Source organism: Marmota marmota, unplaced genomic scaffold (genome assembly GCF_001458135.2).
Source record: "Marmota marmota marmota unplaced genomic scaffold, marMar, whole genome shotgun sequence".
NCBI classification, from domain to species: Eukaryota; Metazoa; Chordata; class Mammalia; order Rodentia; family Sciuridae; genus Marmota; species Marmota marmota.
In genome coordinates this window covers 17,174,015-17,194,378 of record NW_026000101.1, presented here as the reverse complement: position 1 = coordinate 17,194,378, position 20,364 = coordinate 17,174,015, and the positions used below count along the sequence as shown (strand labels likewise).

The 20,364-nt window shown below is 39.9% G+C and overlaps 1 protein-coding gene and 1 pseudogene across 2 annotated transcripts in view; both read left to right on the top strand.

Annotated features, from left to right (window-relative positions):
- LOC107147647 (phospholipid-transporting ATPase FetA-like) overlaps positions 1 to 20,364 on the top strand; it is a 66,293-nt gene that overhangs the window by 1,904 nt on the left and 44,025 nt on the right. Inside the window, exons 2-8 of the mRNA XM_048783117.1 lie at positions 1,474 to 1,544; positions 4,274 to 4,356; positions 5,178 to 5,336; positions 15,438 to 15,526; positions 18,009 to 18,127; positions 18,930 to 19,038; positions 19,094 to 19,720. Coding sequence (XP_048639074.1) covers positions 1,474 to 1,544; positions 4,274 to 4,356; positions 5,178 to 5,336; positions 15,438 to 15,526; positions 18,009 to 18,127; positions 18,930 to 19,038; positions 19,094 to 19,720 — 1,257 coding nt within the window. The remainder of the gene's footprint in view (positions 1 to 1,473; positions 1,545 to 4,273; positions 4,357 to 5,177; positions 5,337 to 15,437; positions 15,527 to 18,008; positions 18,128 to 18,929; positions 19,039 to 19,093; positions 19,721 to 20,364) is intronic.
- Positions 18,627 to 19,902, top strand: LOC107147590 (annotated as a pseudogene). The gene has a single exon (XR_001504180.2). The product of XR_001504180.2 is annotated as a mortality factor 4-like protein 1 (transcript).

Here is a 20,364-nt window from a genome sequence, read left to right as displayed (position 1 = left end):
GGCTGGGATTGTGGCTCATTGGTTTAGCATGCGTGGGGCACTGGGTTTGATCCTCAGCACCACATAAAAATAAAATAAAGATATTGTGTCCACTTAAAACTAAGAAATAAATACTAAAAAGATAAAATTTGTATAGCCATATGATAGAATATATTTTAGCTATTCAAAATAAATACTTCTATAAATACTTTCCAAGATATATTACTAAATGAAAAATGCAAAGTGCAGAAAGCTATGTCTTTAATGCATAACTTTTAGATGTATATATTGTATGGAATTTTGTGACTTGAGGGTTTTGGGGATTTTTTTGGTACTGAGGATTGAACTCAGGGGCACTCAACCATGGAGCCACATCCCCAGCCCTATTTTGTATTTTATTTAGAGACAGGGTCTCACTGAGTTGCTTAGTGCCTCACTCTTGATAAACCTGGTTTTGAACTTGCAATCCTCCTGCCTCAGCCTCCTGAGCCACTGGGATTACAAGCAAGTGCCACTGTGCCTGGTTGAGTTGAGATTTTCTAGAAAGAAACACACACAGAAAAATTACAGTGGCTACCTTTAGGGAGTCTAACTAAGGTCTGTGGATAAGGGAGACTTTAATTTTTCCTTCTAAATTCTTTACTGTTCTGTTTCACTTAGAAAATAATCTTGTGGGGCTGGGGTTGTAGCTCAGTTGTAGAGTGCTTGCCTAGCATGTGTGAGGCCCTGGGTTAGATTCTCAGCACTGCATATAAATAAAAATAAAGGTCCATTGACAACCAAAAACTACTTTAAAAAATAAAATAATCATGTGCATGTATGTCTACATATACATGCATGATATGTAGACCCTATGTCTGTGTACGGGGTTCTAAGAAATGTTTATAACCTGAAGTCAAGAGAAATGGGTCCCATTCTTGATAGCAGGGAGGATGCACCACAAACCAGTTTGGTCCTGTCTTCTTTCATCTCAGCCTTGTTTTATGTTTTGCTTCTTGATTGTTAAAACAGAGCTTTGGAGAATTTACAGAGCAGACATTTAAAATCATTATCTTGCAGGGTAAAGGAGGACAAATGGATGAATGTCCAAGTGGGAGATATAATAAAACTAAAAAATGACCAGGCTGTCCCTGTGAGTACCTATTCTGGCTGTGGCTTTTTCTTTTTTGGCTTGAGCGGGATCCTGGGACCCTTACATCCCTTTGCTGCCATTGCTCTTGGTGACCTTCGTCTGCCTCACTTTGCATCAGAGATGAACAACTCCTAGAGTAAGAAACTTATTCCTGTCCATCCTTCCCCAAAGCTACAGACAAAGTATGAGTAGCTTTGAGAGAGGTGTGTGGTAGCAGTGATGGGTCCCAGACATAGAAAGTAAACCAGGTGTCTATAAAATTCTTAGGGATGCCTGTTCCTAAAGGACTGCTTTTGTCACGCCGTAATGTTAAAAGCCTGCCTTCCTGCTTTCCTTAGCTTCTCTGACTTTTCTAATCACAGGCAGATCTACTATTACTCTCCAGCAGTGAGCCATACAGTCTGACATACATAGAAACAGCAGACCTGGATGGGTAAGTGTTCCTCCCTGATATTCCATTAAGACAATTTAGCCAGCTCTGAGTGGCGTCTCACTGAGAGAGAGCATGATGCAGGTAAATGACCTTATTATAAGGTAGAAGTGGTAGTATATCAGCCAGAGAGCCTAGAAATATCCAAATGAGAAAAGACAGGAAACCAGATCCTTGGGATCCTTAAAATGAAGGCCAAGCCCTTGGCAGCAATGATTGAGCCCCCACTGGGTACAGAATCTGGGCAAATAAACTCCATGTTCTCCATTTCTACACTGGAAACATTCTCTCTGACAGTAGTCAGCCTTCCATATCTACAGGATCTGTATCAGTGGCTTTGACCACTCAGAGATGGAAAATATTTGAAAAAAAATTGCATCTGTACTAAACATGTACAGACTTTTTTCCTTGTCTTCTTTTGCTGAATAATTAACAAGTATTTACATAGCATTTACATTATATTAAGAATTATAAGCAATCTAGCCAGACATAGTGGCACACTCCTGTAATCCCAGCAATTGAGGAGACTGAGGCAGGAAGATTGCAAGTTCCAGGTTAGCCTCAGCAACTTAGCAAGGCCCTAAGCAATTTAGTAAGACCCATCTCAAAATAAAAATAATAGAAAGGACTGGGGATGTAGTTCAATGGTTAAGTGCTTGTGGGTTCAATCATCAGTGCCAAAAAAGAAAAAAAAAGAATTATAAGCAATCTAGAGATTATTTTAAGTATGGAGTGTGTGCAAGGTTATATGCAAATATTCTATCATTTTATATAAGGGACTTGAGGATTTGGGTATCTTTGGGGGATCCTGGAATCAATCCCCTGAAGATATTGAGGGACAGCTGTATTTCATAATGCTAAGTAGCAGGAAAGAGGTTAATAGAACTATACATTTTCTCTTTTTTAAATATTTTAAAATTTTATTTGTTTATTTCTTTTTTTATTTCTTACATGACAATAGTGGAATGCATTACAATCATAATTATCCATTCACAACACCATTTTTCGTAACTCTGTATATAAAGTATGTCCACCCCAAATTATGCCATTATACATGAGCTCTCTAATTATTATTTTTTGCATTAAAATTCTAATACACCTTTATACCACAATTTATCATATCTCTGATTGTATATAAGGTATGTTGACCCAAATTCACATCTTCATACATGTATTTTGTATAATGATGAGGGTCTCCTTTCACCATCCATGCTATTCCCCTTCTCCCTTCCTTTCCCTCCCACCCCTATTCCCTATCTAGAGGTAATCTTCCTCCCTTGCCCTCCCTCCCAACCCCATTTTGAGTCACCCCCCTTATATCAGAGAAGACATTCAGCATTTGTTTTGGGGGGATTGGCTAACTTCACTTAGCACAATCTTCTCTAATGCCATCCATTTCCCTGCAAATGCCATGATCTTATTCTTTTTTATTGCTGAGTAATATTCCATTATGTATAAATGCCACATTTTTTATCCATTCCCCCACTGAAAGACATCTAGGTTGGCTCCACAGTGTAGCTATTGTGAGTTGGGCTGCTATAAACATTGATGTGGCTGTGTCCCTATAGTATGCTGTTTTTAGGTACTTTGGGTATAGTCTGAGAAGAGGAATAGCTGGATCAAATGGAGGTTCCATTCCCAGCTTTCCAAGGAATCTCCATACTGCTTTCCAAATTGGCTGCACCAATTTTCAGTCCCACCAGCAGTGTATGAGTGTACCTTTTTCCCCCCCGAATCTTTGCCAGCACTTGTTGTTTATCTTCATAATGGCTGCCATTCTTAATGGAGTGAGATGGTATCTTAGCGTAGTTTTAATTTGCATTTCTCTGATTGCTAGAGATGATGAGCATTTTTTCGTATATTTGTTGATCGATTGTTTATCCTCTTCTGAGAAGTGTCTGTTCAGGTCCTTGGCCCATTTATTGATTGGATTTTTTTTTTTTTTGGTGCTTATCTTATTGAGCTCCTTTTATACCCTAGATAGAACTATAAATTTTCAGAAGAGAGTTCCAAAGTTTCCAGGGGGAAAAAAAATGAATGTGGAAGTAATTATTTACCAGTAAAATGCCATGTTCTGTGAGTCTTTGCAGTAGAAATTCACTAATGTACAAGAGCTAAAGTCTAGGAGGATAGGGGCCATCTGTAGAGATCTTGTCTTATGGAGATTTGTGTTTATCAGCTTTTTCTTTTTCTTGTGACTATCTCATTGTCCCTCCACAAACTTTTTGAAATGTGGCTTCTATTTTTTCTTCTGTCTTTGTATATTCCTGTGTCAGCAAATGGTTATTGGGACTTCTTTGTGGGGCCCTATGCATACTTATGAGGTCAGGAGTATGTTTCCTCAGAGGTTTGTGCAGGCTCCTACCAAAATCCACTCTTTTTTCTTGAAGGGAGCAGGTGCCACCTCCAAGTTGCTTGGTGATGTCTCTTCCACTTGTCTAGATCATCTGGCCAGCTAGATCTCCTGGGTTGGTTTAAGTAGTGATGACATGTTGCTGGGGGGAGAGGGGAATGAGTGGGTTAGCACTCTGCTTCCTTGCAAAGTTGTCTCACTCAATACTGCCCACAAGAGTAGGGAACAGTGCAAGGGACTCCTACAGCTCAAACCCTTAGCCCAAACTCTGTTGGCAACATCTATTTTTCAAAACCCTTTGAAGAAGTAGGAAAAATGGTCCTGTGCTGCTTCTGTGTTTATATCCTATAGTCTAGTGATCCTGTGTCCTTTACTTTAGTGAAACCAACTTAAAAGTGAAGCAGGCCATCACCAGTACCGGTGACCTGGAAGATAATCTGGAGCTGCTTTCTGTCTTTGATGGTAAGTTAGGAAATAGGTTTACCCACCCAAACTTTCATCAGAAGAGGACTGGCTAAATAAAATACAACACATCCATACAGGGAATTCTACTCAAGTCATTACAGACAATATGCAAGTTGATGTTTGTTTATTTTGCATTGCTGGGAATTGAACCCAGGGCCTTACGACGCATGCTCAGCAAGTACTCTACCACTAAACCACATCCCCAGCCCACAAGTTGATATTTATTGACATAGAAAAATAGTTATGCCATATTAGTAGGAGAAAAAATGCATGTAATGAAAGACTGCATAGTATATATAACATAAACCTATTTGTGGAAACATGAATGTTTGATGTATAGGGGAAAAAACTTGAAAAGATATTCTTCAAAAGGTTAATAGCACTTTTCTCTAAACAATGGATAGATTTTACCTTATCATTTTAAGTATAGCATAAATACTTACAAAAGATATATGTACTAATCAGGAAGATGTTAAATTATTTCCATTTTGAAAAAAATACTAGGTTTTCTTTAAGTATTTTTTTTCGTTTCTTCACATTTAGAGATCAACTGATCTGGCAGTACTGATGATAATAAGTTATGTGAGTTTTCCTCTCTTGATGATCCATGTCACATACATAATTATTTTTCTTTGATGTCCAGAAACCTTTATTTGCTTTTCTGAAGGGAGCTGGTAAGAAATAGGGAGCAGCTGAGACAGAATAGGAAAAAAATGTCATGAGTTTTCTTTCTACTTTTCTGTTGTGTCTCCTTCCATCCTGTTAGGAAAACCTAAATATTACAGAGCCAGAGATTTCACTCCTTTGTTTTTCTGCAGGAGAAGTGAAGTGTGATCCTCCCAATAACAAGTTAGATAAATTCACAGGAATCCTGACCTATAAGAGGAAAAGCTACCCCCTGGACCATGACAAGCTGCTGCTCCGCGGCTGCATCATCAGGAATACAGATTGGTGTTTTGGCCTGGTCATTTATACTGGTACGTTTCCCTGAAGCCATAACCAGACTCTCAGCCTGTTGGAATCTGTTGTGGATAGTTAGTTTTTAGGATATGGATATGACATCAGCTGTATATCAGTACTCTATGGTTTAGAAATAGGTAGCTACAGAGTGGTAGATATGTGTATGTAAAATTTTTTTATTTCTTAGAAAACAAAGTGACTTATGTTTTCCAGGCAGTGAGCTTCCAACATATCAGCTCCACCTTTGTTAGAGAAAGGCTTTGTGTTCAAGATCACAGAGCATTCATGAGTCTTTTCAACCAAATGTGGATACAGTGAAGGGTATACATATAGAGAAAGGAAGAGAACTTGCATATGAAAGGGGAGAGATTCATTTGGACTACTCTCATGAGGAGATAATAGAGATAGTGCTCATTATGGAAAAATAAAAGTATAATATGAAAAGTTCATATCAGAAGGTACTACAGTTAGAATCACAGTGCATAATACTTAGAGCAAGAGATGTTCTTGGATTATATTATGGTTCAGGAAAGTAAAGGAAGCCTCTGTGATATGTCCTCAGTGATAATTGACAACTGTGTTAGTTAACTTTCTTTTTAAAACTCCCCCCCCCCCATGTCCCTCCTGGGCAGTGGAAAGGCTGGCAGCGAAAAGACCACACGACATGGAAGTAATTTTTTATAAAGCGGGGCAAAGCAGCTCTTTGACCTTATAAGCAAGAGAGAGAGCATGAGCCCACGGTTGGTTTGTTTATTTACTTATTTATTTATTTAAAATTTATTTATTTTTTTAGTTGTAGTTGGACACAATACCTTTATTTGTTTTTATGTGATGCTGAGGATCAAACCCAGGGCCTCGCACATGCTAGGTGAGCACTCTACTGCTGAGCCACAACCCCAGCCCTACGTGTGGTTTATTTTTATATGGGGGATACACAAAAGGCTTTTCCATAGAATATTCTTCACCAAATCAGGCAGAGAAAGTCTGGAGAAAGCTATGAGAAAGCAGACTTCCTAGCCAAGGGAAGGCAGTGATCACCTGCATTGGGCAGAGTGGGAGGAGCCCCAGGGCAATGCCAGATCAAAACCTTCTTGGATCAAGGCTGAGTGAAGATGCTATCTATAATAGCTGAGGGGTGGCCTCCCACAAAAAAATATTTTTAGCTTGTCCAGGGAGGCCCTGGTGGAATGTCTTTCCTTGGTTTTTTACCTGACATGGTAGCTTAGAAGCTAGTTCCCAAACTCAAAAGATGTAAAATAGACTTATTTTCCTTACTGTACTAAAAGTACAGTTTTCACTAACAAAATATTCATTTTTGTGAGGATGGCCTTAGGCCCGAGCCTAAGCAACTCCATTTTAAAACTCCAGTTTGAAACCTGCAGTCTGACCAGCCATGCCTCATGGAGCCCTCCAGTATGGCCCTCAGACACAAACAAATCACTTCTCCCCACCCTGACACACTCAGAGTGAAGTCTCTGGCATGTTGTCCTCACCCTGATAAGGGAGAAAGGCAAGAAAATCAGGGTGGAGACCACCAGACCAGATGCTTTAACCTGAGGATGAATGATAGCAGCTGATAGGGATTGAAAAGGGTGGTCAGAAGCCCCAAAATTTAGTATAATGATGGAGCAGATGAACAGACATTCAGCCAGCCAACACTGATCACACAAGCCTGAGAGCCTGATGAAGACCTGGAGTGACATCCCAACTCTTCTCATCTGCCTGATCCCTTCTGCATTGCTCTCCCCTCTCTCAAACTCTACAGCAGCCTCTTGACTCTGGTGAGAAAAGGACTTTTCCCTATGACCACCTCCTCAGCCAGCCTCAGCTCCACCCCAGGAGAAGCCTGCCTTGGTTCCTGATCTGATCACCATGGTCTGAGTGAGTGTGCATCTGCTGGACTTAGAGCCTAAGGCTTGACACTTATGACCTGACACTTGAGCTTAGCACACAGAGGGAATGTCTGTCATGAGCCTGTCATGATTAAGTGTGTTTGCAGTGGTTAGAATTAATATAGAGTTATTTGCTGTGAATTGATTATGTCTATTGCAGTGCCTAGCATTAAGGGTTGTCATTTCCTTGATTAAGAATCTATAGAGTGAAATTGTATTGAGTGATTTGAGAGAATAAAGCATTGACAAAGGCGGAAGTGTGTGGACATTCTTTATTTCTCCCCCTTGTCTACATAAGCCGCACCTTTTGCCATAGCGACAGTTGGCTTAGTCGGCAGTCAAGGAAACAAAATGTCTGGGAGAAATGTCTTGTCCTGCCTGTGTGACAACCACATATAAAATTCAGAAGCTTTTTCTAAACACAGTGAAACTTGTTATAACACTTACATTGGTAATCATAGCAATAAACCTAACAGGACATTACACCTTCTGCAAAGACATATATCAAATTGGTAATAATACCACACAGATACACCATCATATAGCAAATTACACAATCTGCTTCCTAGACAGATACATTCAATAACACAGGAACTGGATAGAGAAGTGCTTACACAGACACCTAGAAAATCAAATTGCAAAAGCACTACAGCGGGCTGGGGATGTGGCTCAAGCGGTAGTGCGCTTGCCTGGCATGCGTGCGGCCCGGGTTCGATCCTCAGCACCACATACAAGCAAAAGCACTACAGCATATAGAGACAGATACATCTTTTGTGTGGTTTTGTAGAGAAAAGTATATTAAATTAGTCTACAGCATATTGGCAAAATGAGGAAATTCAATAACATCTTTAAAAAGAAATAAAGTAACCAGGAACTTAGTTCTGCTAGTCCCTGTAGAGAATTAGAAAGAACAGTGCAAGGGAAACTGCCAGGATTTAACAAGGTAACTAAAGGAATTGATATCCTCCATCCCACCTGCCAGGTTTCTGTTCTCGCGACTAAAAGGCTCAGGGGTCACTCTAGTTAAACTGTGCTAACTGGGCTGCACGAAATAACCACACAAGAGACACAAATACCTTTTTCTTTGGGTTTGCTGTGATGGCTCCTCTGACCTTAAGGGTCTGCAGAAAGAGAGAGAGAGAGAGAGCACGTGCTGACCCCTTTTATTGAGGAGAAGCTATTCAAATGAGGCAAGGGGTTAGGTTTCAGGGGGCTGAGTCTATCTTCATGATGTCCACTGTCAGCAGGTTGACTGACACCTGGGTAGGCCACACCCAAGGGCACAGTAAGAGGAGGGGACACACACAAGGCACTTCCATGGAAGATTCTATCCTAAACAGGGCAAGGGGTTATATTACAAAGGAACAGGTGAGCATAGCTTCACCCATGGGGCTGTAGCAAGACACACCCATTTCTGTGACTGAGCACCTCAGCACCCAGCTGGGGAGTGTAACTCAGTCACCCGTAAGGTTGGCCTCCCACACCCACCCAGAGGTAGTTCAACCAATCATTGCTAGAGCCACTTCAAAAGAAATCCCGGGATTGCTAGTTAAAACTATTAATGACAGATGAAGACAGGACAAAAGGTGAAACCTTAGTAAGAAAGGCCCTGGATAGGCAGAAAACTCACCCAGATAATTGGGAAGTTTTACCGGTAACTACACGAAAAATGACCAGAACACCAAGGAAAAAGGCGTCAAAAGATAGTGATAATGAAGAGGAAGTTGAAGTGAGAACTTTTAGTAGAATAGAGCTGCATCAGTTAAGGAATGAATTTGCCCAGATGGGGAGCAAGATGTAGAATCTCTACTAAGACTTTTGGAGCATGGAGCCCACGCAATTAGAGTTAATGGAGGTGAAATGCATATAATAACCTCTATAGTAGAAAATGAATCTATATATGAGGCTTTAGTGGCTGACACTAGTGAGAAAAGATTGCAGGAACACACTATCCTGGAATGGGTAGCATTAGCATGGGTGAGGGCATTTCCTGTGATGGATGTAGGCAGTTTTGAATCACAGATACAATGGACTACACACCAACAGGCTATTAAATTAACTAGGAAATTAAGAATATACTTTATGATATACAATATACACACATGTAACACGCCATCACAGGCAGAGCTGTTACCTCAGATGAAAAGACTAATAATTAGAGGTGGTCCACCTCATCTCAGACTAACTTTTAACATCAGCACTCGAAGGCAAGCATATATTACAAGATGTAGTTACTTCTTTTAAAGAAGTCAATGAGCTGGATGGTGTCAGATCTTTTTCTTTCCCAACTCAGCCCTCACCACACCAGTTCAGTTTTCCAGCTCAGTCCTCACAAAACAAAATTAGATTTCTTACAACAGAGAGCAAAGGCAGCCTTGGGTAAATACGGAGCCTCCCAGACAAAGGGCCCTATGAGGGAGGAGTTCCATACCCGGGAGGCCCAGAAGCAGTACACCATTTAGGACAGAAATCCCAGTCAGGAGACAGATTCCCTTCGAACAGATGACCCACATCAAACAACAGACAAAGGACACAAAACAACAACTTCCCCAAACACAACAGCAACTTCAGACATACAAATACACCAATTTACAACAGGAACATGACATTCAACAGCAGGGAAACTCAGGAGTCAAGACAGTATTTTTTATATTGGAACAGCCTGGGGATAATAGAATATATATAGATTTACCCTTAATACTCACAGAAAAAAAAAAACAGGAAAAATAGAAACACATAAATTCCTAATAGATATAGGAAGCCAAGTAACTATTTTGGGGGTATCATTTAATAGGAGTAGAGAATATAGACATTAATACAAAATGGAAAATGTAACTATCCCTTTATGGGACAGAGAAGTCTTTAAAACCAAGATACTTTTAGATGAAATACCTTTTAAGGTTCTAGGGATGGATCTTATACCCAGAATTTTCCCATCATGGATAACTTACAAAAAGTTTTAAAATATTATGACTAAGTCTCAGGCACATCTAGCTTCATTACTGATGGACCCCATAGTACTCCCTAAAATTAAATATAGCTTTACAAAACAATACCCAAAAAAAGGAGGACACACTGAAATAGCCAATAAAATTGAAGAATTGTTGAGGGAAGACATCATAGAAAGAACTATCTCATTTGACTAAAATAGCCCAATTTGGTCTGTTTTAAAACCTAATGGTAAATGGAGATTTACAGTAGATTATAGAGCAGTCAATGCACTGACACCACAGATGCCAGGAGACCTGTCAGGCATTACCACAATATTACAACATATACACTCCAACAATTTTAAATTTTTTGTAACTATAGACTTCTCAGATATGTTCTTTGCCATCCCTATAGCAAAAGAATCCAGGGAGATGACCACATTTACATGGAATTCTGTGCAATATCACAAAATATTCAAAAGATTACCACAAGGCTATAAAAATAGCCCACTAACAGCTCATATTGCACTATCAGAATCCCTTAAGGATCTTAAAATTAAGGATGTCTCAGTATATACATATGTAGATGATATACTAATAGCAGGATATGATAACAAGATTTGCATGAAATGTCAGAGGAAATAATACTTGATAGCAAAAGGATGGACAATCAACAGAGAGAAAGTACAGGGACCAGATCAAACAGTAAAATTTTTAGGGGTTTTGATCACAGCAGAAGGAAGGCAAGTCCCAGATCAAATTATAGATAGAATATTGGGACTACAACCTCCAACCAATAAGAAAGAAGCACAATAATTGATAGGAATATTAGGATATAGGTGCAACCATATACTATTCTTAAATCTCATTTTATAACCAATATATGCAATAACAAGGAAATCATAAGACTTTATCTGGGAATCACATCACCAAAAAGCTTTAGATGTATTGAAACAGTATATAACAGAATCTAGAAAACTGCATAACATCCAAGGAACTTATTATTGTGGACATCATTTTCACACCGGACTATGGTATATGGGGACTCTATAATAACAAAACTAAGTCCCAACCAATAGGATTCTTTTGTAAAACATTCCCATATGCATCCAATAAGTATTCATTATTTGAAAAATTAGCATGGGTTGCCTTTGAGGCACTGAAACAAGCTAAAACTATGACCAATGATCACATTATATTAAGAATTCCAATTTCACTTAAAGACTGGTGTAGACGCACCCCCAAAGAGACACAAAATATTATATGGGAAAAGAAAGTCCTGATGTGGCAATGGTACCTACAATAATTTTTACAAGAGGAGGATCCCAAAGTAGGCATATTTAATAAATCCAGAAGAAGTAGCAAAGCCACCATTTGCACTAGTACCTGTTTTTCCAACACAATCCACATTGAAAAATATAGGCACATGGAGACCTGAATACAATGAAAATATACAAAATGCATGGTTTATAGATGGATAAAGTATAGTAATGAAAGGAGTTATTAAGTGGAAGCAGCAGCATATAACCACATAAGACAGGCAAAATCTTGACAGAGCAAGGGGAGCACATGTCAGCACAACATGCAGAACTAATATCAGTTGCATTAGTCATTAGAGAGGCCTTGTTAAAAAAATGTAAGGAAATATATATTTATACAGATTCATGGTGTGTTGCTTCTTCAGACTTCTATATCAGTGGAAAACCGTTGTGGTCAAGAGATATATGGAAAGAACTATATGAAGCCAGTACAAAAATTAACATAAAAGTTACACATGTAGATGCACATACGAACAGAGACACAGACACCAGTACACTTAACAACACAGTAGATAAATTATCAAAAACAGCTACAATCAAGCTAGAAAGGAATTGGGAACTAAAACCTACCAAAGATCCTTTTAAACTTAAATTTAAGGGAACATGGGAAAATATCAAACCTGAAAATACAATAATAGACATTGCTGAACATGATATTATAAAGTTACATGAACAATTAGGTTATATAGAAGTACATGCATTATATGACTGGTTCCAAAAATGGAACTTAGATGTAAAATGGATTGCTATCAAAACTGCTGGAATGAGATGGACATCACTACCCTAAGTATGAAGAAGACACGAATGGTGTGAATATACTTTGTATACAAGCAGAAAGATAAAAAATTGTGCTCTATATTTATAACATGAATTATAATGCATTCTGCTGATATATATATATATTATATATATAAAACAAATTAGAATAAAAATGTTAAACACTTCTGTATGCAGATGTACTACATGCCCCAAAATGAAACTGAGATTTAATCTACATAAAATTCCCCAACCAGATCTAGAATATAAAGATTTTATCTACAGAAAACAAATAGACTTCATAGAACCCCTTAAGGATTTCCATAATAAGTATGTTGCCACATTAGTGGACACATATACAGGTACTGGAATGACATTTGCAGCTACCAAACCAACATAAAATATGTCAGAGAGACTACCAGTACTGGTAACAAGTTCATTCTATAGGCTCCTCAAGTTTGACACCTTGTGCTGGCACATTCCAAATTGCCAAATTCCATTACTTAAAAGAAAGTGGCCACTAAGCACTGCTTATACTCATATTCATGATAGCCTTAAAAACTTCAGGATACATGCTAAACGGAATACAGAAATTAAAACCAGAGAAGAAAAACTTAAGAGCATATGAATATGTTGCAGATTACTTGGAACTTCCTGTTTAAAAGAACACCATTGGATGCTCTTGTCTGTGTCAACACCTATCTGGAACACAAGCAGATGGAAACTGGTATTGTAATAACCTATGTTTGTAAAGCCAGTGTGACGACCCACATTCTTTTATTTTAGCCAATATCTGGTTTCAATTTGTATAGGATCATTTGATAACCTTGTAGTGACTATTTGGATCAAATGGAAAATGTAAAAGAAATGGTTCATTGGGACTTATATGCAAGACAGACTTATATGCAAGACAGATTTACAAATGTCTCAACCCTATTGAACCTCTTGATTATGATTATATTGTAATTATAATCCCTGGGTACATTGCTACCACTTTGATCTTAACCAGATGTAATTGGACCGTGGTCACTATTGGTGGTTATGGAATGATACAACAATCCATAATGAGAAGTGACTTTTGGACATATGTGGAGTCCAGCCTTTGGCGGGTGGAATAGGCGATGCCTCTGTATTGATTTGCAGCATACACTTAGGGCACCCCCTGAGCGTGAACACTGTGAATCAAGGGGGTAGACTGTAAGGATGGCCTTAGGCCCAAGCCTAAGCAACTCCATTTTAAAACTCCAGATTGAAACCTGCAGTCTGACCAGCCATGCCTCATGGAGCCCTCCAGTATGGCCCTCAGACACAAACAAATCACTTCTCCCCACCCTGACACACTCAGAGTGAAGTCTCTGGCATGTTGTCCTCACCCTGATAAGGGAGAAAGGCAAGAAAATCAGGGTGGAGACCACCAGACCAGATGCTTTAACCTGAGGATGAATGATAGCAGCTGATAGGGATTGAAAAGGGTGGTCAGAAGCCCCAAAATTTAGTATAATGATGGAGCAGATGAACAGACATTCAGCCAGCCAACACTGATACACACAAGCCTGAGAGCCTGATGAAGACCTGGAGTGACATCCCAACTCTTCTCATCTGCCTGATCCCTTCTGCATTGCTCTCCCCACTCTCAAACTCTACAGCAGCCTCTTGACTCTGGTGAGAAAAGGACTTTTCCCTATGACCACCTCCTCAGCCAGCCTCAGCTCCACCCCAGGAGAAGCCTGCCTTGGTTCCTGATCTGATCACCATGGTCTGAGTGAGTGTGCATCTGCTGGACTTAGAGCTTAAGGCTTGAGACTTATGACCTGACACTTGAGCTTAGCACGCAGAGGGAATGTCTGTCATGAGCCTGTCATGATTAAGTGTGTTTGCAGTGGTTAGAATTAATATAGAGTTATTTGCTGTGAATTGATTATGTCTATTGCAGTGCCTAGCATTAAGGGTTGTCATTTCCTTGATTAAGAATCTATAGAGTGAAATTGTATTGAGTGATTTGAGAGAATAAAGCATTGACAAAGGCGGAAGTGTGTGGACATTTTTTATTTCTCCCCCTTGACTGCATAAGCCGCACCTTTTGCCATCGTGACAATTTTTCAGCCAGAATTCTTTATCTTATCCAAAGCAATAGCCATTAGGTTGCTTACTCTCACAACTCAGTTAAGGTTTCCCTCCGATTCTTGGTTGGTTACATGGTCATGAGCAGCTTTGGGAAGCTCCACACAAAGAACCAATGCTACCAAGGGCATCCTGAGGTACTCAGTACAGAGTTTAGTTTCTGTTCCTGCTGCATGATGCCAAGTTCTACCATGATCTTCACCTTCTTTTTGAAACCCAGGTGAGTGGGCCCAGTCTTTCTAAGGACTATGGAAGATATGGTCTCTGTCGCTTCCAGGCTCTGAACCAAATTTTGCATTACTTCAAACCCTTCAAGGAATGCTTCAGAGGAAAGAATGGCACATTTTATGTTGTGCACTCCCAGTGTTGCCCACATTCCACAGTAGTTACAGTTCTCCTGTGGGGAAACATGAGTGAAATTCCCTCTGTAGAGCACATGTAAAAATAATGATCAGATGGTAAAAGGCTAGAGAAATTGCTACCTAGTGTCTTCTATCCTCTTATACTTTCTCTGAAGCCATATCTCTAATTAATAATTTGTAGCTCTAATCTCAATGGCTATTAATCACTCCTTACTTCTACTTACTATCTGCCCTTCCATGAAGAAACAGGTTCTCATCTCTCAACCCCACAGAAGCTTAGCCTCCAGTTCATACTTCAAGTAAGATCACTGCCATTGCCTCTTCCTTTATTCCATTCCCAGTTAGAAGCTTTAAGTATATCCTGGCCCAGCAGTGGGGTTACTAAAAAGAAGGCAGAGATCTTTGTATCAGGAAATTCTTTCCCTGATCTAAACAAACCAGGTGGTAATAAGAGAGAAGCTTAAGAATTCCTATTCTGAATTAACTCATCTCAAAAAATATGTCAGAACTGTCTGAGGTGCTAAAAAGAGAGGAGTCAGCATGAATGCACTTCACAGAAGTAGTCTGGACTATCCTCAGAAACAAATGTTCCCTTTTGGAGTTACTCGTACTATCTGTGATCTTTTCTTCAGAGCTTTGCCTCCTGGAATTGCATAAGAGGTTAGAATAGGTAATCATAGAGTTATATTTCAATCCAGTTTCAAGACTCTGAGTCTGATATCTCTCTGTTTTACTTAGGGCCAGACACCAAATTAATGCAGAACAGTGGGAAATCCATCTTTAAACGGACACATATTGACCATCTCATGAATCTCTTTGTGATCTGGGTAAGTTAAAGACTTTTTTCCTCTGCTTTTTTTTCTTTGGTGGTGATGGTACTGAGGATTGAATATAGAGCCTCACACATGTGCCATTGAGCAACATCTGCAAACCTTTTTATTTTTTATTTTGAGACAGCATTTCACAAAGTTGCCCAAGATGGCATTGAACTTGCAATCTCCTGCCTCAACATCATGAATTGCTGGGATTATTAGTGTTCCCAACTTTCACTCTGTTTACAAATAGACTTCCACAGGAGTAGCTAGATTTCCAACTTGTAATTTAGTTGTTTGAAAGTCTCAAGTTTTAGGACTCTACAGTGTAAAGTCTGAAGCAGAAAAGAACAGAACCAATTTACAAAGGATTCTAGTTTATACTTCTGTTGTGGAGAACAGTGAAAATTTGTTTAATAAGATATTACACTTTGGGCTAGGGTTGTGGCTCAGCGGTAGAGCACTCTGCCTAGCCCGTGTGAGGCCCTGGGTTTGATCCTCAGCACCACATAAAAATAAAATAAATAAAATAAAGGTATTGTGTCCAATTACAAATAAAAAATAAAATATTTTTAAAAAAGATATTACACTTTGATTAGTAGTACCAAAACATCCTACTTTAGAAATTAAAACATATTTTTATTTTCTCATAATCAATTTTACTCATGATAACTTTAATAAAGACTCACTGAACTAATAGAACACCTTATTTAAACTGATGATTTTCAAATTCTATTTTCTTAGAAGAGTGCTGCATGGAGAATAGGAGAGGTCAAGTGGGTTTTGTTCTAGCCTCATTTGAAGTTCCTATTTCAAAAAGAGTAGCTTAACATCTGTTTGATAAGATTTCAGTTGGAAAAATAGGGGGTTCTTCTGTTGAGAAATAAAATTATAAAAGCACTATAAAATATGAAAATCAGCTTCGGTAACAGAAGTTTAAATTAAAGACTTAATAATTTATGTCCATGCTATCTGATATAGGTTGCCTTTGTTCTTTCTGGATAGAGAACAATTGATTTCTTCACTTAACTTCTTTGCATTACTGAGCAGTTCCAGTGATACCTATACTTAATTTCATGACTTTCTGTTTTCATTTTTATTCTGTTGCTAAACTGAACATTTTAAAAATACCTTTTCTTTCTGTATACTTCTCATCAATATCTGAATTATAAACTGCCTTTTCTTCTACATTTATTATGAGGAAACAGCACAGTTCTTTTCAAAATCCTTTGAGATTTAGTATAAATGGTTTCAGAAAATTAGGACAGTTCATTCAGCTTTGGAACCTGTAGCAATTATCCACTATCCTTCTTTTTATGCCACTGAATGTATAACTTTCAGCAGTTGAACAAAGTTCCATTTTCTGGCTTTTTTTTTAAGGTACCCTGGATTGAACCCAGAAAAGCTCTACCACTGAGCTACATCCCTAACCTTTTTTTATTTTTTGAGGCAAGGTCTAGCTAAATTGCTGAGATCACTGTAATCCTCGGTCACTGGGATTACAGGTATGCACCACTATGCCCAGCTTCCCAGATTCTTAATGAGAAAGACAATCATAGTCAATAATTCAGAAAAGGTGATATAGGCACATATGCTTTTGATAATATTAGGAACATGTAACATTAGCCAATTAGCTAGGTATTTTGGCCTAGGCTCCAACACAGGATGTGTCCCATCTGCCTAAAAAAGTTCCAGCTATTTGTATACCTTCTGAAAGGCAGTAGCAGTATTTGACATCTATAGAAGAATTTTTTTTTTTTTTTGGTTGTTGTATAACCGTTTATTGCTTTGTCTCTCCCTGGGGAATGGAGGCCCCAGGAGGGCAGAAAAATCTTAGTTCAGAGATCTATACTCAGCTTCCAGATGTCCAGGCAAAGGGTCCAGGGCCACTCTGGTAGCCTGTCCCATCCCTCCAGCCTAGAGTTGGCTCTGGGGAGCGGTGAGCATGTAGCTGCTGGTTACAGAGGGCTGCCCCTGTATGCAGTGACATGGCAGGCCCCATCTGCAGTTTGCTTGGGTGTGGAGGTGGCTCAGCGAGATGCAGGGTCTCCTGGTTCCAGGACATGCCTGAGTCTTTGGCACCCCAGTGCTGGAGTCTGAGGCCAACAAAGGCACCCGTGGGTCTGGTGGAGTCCGGGTCTGGTGCCTGGTGCCTACCTTGGTCCTTCCCAAAGTATAGGCACGGAGGGACTGGGTGGCTGAGCGTGCTCTTTTCCTAGGATTTGAGGTTGGAGTTCAAGAGCAACCCAGGGATGGCAGTGGATGTCATTGCCTCAGCCTTGGGGGTACCGTATTGTCCTGATCATGGAGGGTCCAGGGCTGGGATGGGCAGTGCTGCCTGGTCTGAGTCTGTCATATCCCTCTATCTCTTGGTAAGAGCCAAAGGTGGGGGCGTCAGGATAGGCAGTCCACAGTTTTTGACAGGTAGTGGGGTGCGGTCGGTGGGAGATGCCAGCTGCAAGGTTCCTGGGTGGGTCTTGGCGGGCCTGGGTGTCAGGGTGCAACAACCGTCCTCAGCAACAGCAGCAACCAAAAGGGCAGCAACACGATGGTGGCGGCAGGGCGGGGACCCACAGCACTGCTCTGGCTTGCTGAGGGCGCCAGGCCGCAGGCCTGGTAGGGCTCCAGGCAGGCCGCGAAGGCCGTGACGTGCGCAGAGTGGTTCTGCTCCTGCACCCCGTGCACCAGGTGCGCCTGCGGGCAGCGCGCGAACACTGCCACGTCCTCGCCTCCGTGCGTCTCCCCTGACAGGGCTTTTGAAGGATTTTAACTTTCACAGTATTTACACACCATTAATTACAGCCTCACTACATCCATAAGCAATAAGCAAGTTAAGAAGGATTTTCCCCTTTTGACATGTCAATTGAGAAAGAATAAAGTATCATGAAGTTCCACAGAAATATAATGGCAAAGACAGGTTTATGACTCATGAAGTTATCGAGTCATATTTATTGAGAATCTATTATGTGCTCAGCATGTGCTGGATGTAGTGAGAATTATAAAGGTGTATAAGAAATGGTTGTAGCCGAGGATGTAGAGCTGGCTGTACCTGACGGCGCGTCTGACACGAAGCTGGATAGGGTAGAGAGTAGGGGGCAGTAGTCGGGGGTGGTGGGAGAAGGAGGAGGCTGTGAATCACTTATAAATAGTGCCCAAGCAAGACCCGAAGCCGAAATTCCAGGAGGGTGAGCGAGTGCTGTGCTTTCATGGGCCTCTCCTTTATGAAGCAAAGTGCGTTAAGGTTGCCATAAAGGACAAACAAGTGAAATACTTTATACATTAGAGTGGTTGGAATAAAAAAAAGTGCTGTGAGGCCCAGGCGCTCTGAAAAAACTTTGAAGACATGTGAGGATATTGTAGCCCTTTTTCCTGTTCCTGAAGGAGCTCCCTCAGTACACCACCCCCTCCTGATCTCTAGTTGGGATGAATGGGTTCCAGAGAGCAGAGTGCTCAAGTACGTGGATACCAATCTGCAGAAACAGCGAGAACTCCAAAAAGCCAATCAGGAGCAGTATGCAGAGGGGAAGGTGAGAGGGGCTGCAACAGAAAAATGTTGAAGTGAAAACCAAAAGGAACAAGCAGAAAACACCTGGAAATGGAGATGGTGGCAGTACCAGTGAGACACCCCAGCCTCCTCCGAAGAAAAGGGCCCGGGTAGATCCTACTGTTGAAAATGAAGAAACATTTATGAACAGAGTTGAAGTTAAAGTAAAGATTCCTGAAGAGCTAAAACCATGGCTTGTTGATGACTGGGACTTAATTACCAGACAAAAACAGCTCTTTTATCTTCCTGCGAAGAAGAAGAAGAATGTGGATTCTATTCTTGAGGATTATGCAAATTACAAGAAATCTCGAGGAAACACAGATAATAAGGAGTATGCTGTTAATGAAGTTGTGGCAGGAATGAAAGAATACTTCAATGTAATGCTGGGCACTCAACTGCTCTACAAATTTGAGAGACCACAGTATGCCGAAATCCTTGCAGATCATCCTGATGCACCCATGTCCCAGGTGTATGGAGCACCACATCTACTGAGATTATTTGTAGGAATTGGAGCAATGTTGGCCTATACACCTCTGGATAAGAAGAGCCTTGTTTTATTACTGAATTATCTTCATGATTTCCTCAAGTACCTGGCAAAGAATTCTGCAACTTTGTTTAGTGCCAGGGATTATGAAGTTGACCTTCCTGAATACCATCCGAAAGCAGTGTGAGGAGGTATACTTCATTCACTTGTGTTTGGATCTCTGTAAACACATTTTTGTTCTTAGTCCTTCTCTTGTACAAATGATGTACTTTGAAGATGTTAGTGTATAACAAAATTGATGTTTGTTTTCTGTTTGAATTTAAACAGAGAAAATAAAAGGGGTTACTGCTCCTTTTTTCCTTTCTTTCTTTTAATTTCATTTCAAAGTTGCTACTAGTGTATTCAATGATGGACAACAGAGAAACATGCTGTAGAGTGTTTGCCTAGTTGACAAAGCTGCTTTTGAATGCTGGTGGTTCTATTCCTTTGACACTACGCACTTTTATAATATGTGTTAATGCTATATGACAAAATGCTCTGATTCCTAGTGCCAAAGGTTCAATTCAGTGTATATAACTGAACACACTCATCCATTTGTGCTCCTTTTTTTTTTTTTTAATGGTGCTTAAAGTAAAGAGCCCATCCTTTGCAAGTCATCCATGTTGTTCCTTAGGCATTATATCTTTGCTCAAATTGTTGAAGAATGGTGGCTTGTTTCATGGTTTTTGTATTTGTGTCTTATGCACATTTTAACATGATAGATGCAATGCATTGTGTAGCTACAGTTTTCTGGAAAAGTCAAATCTTTTAGGAATTGTTTTTCAA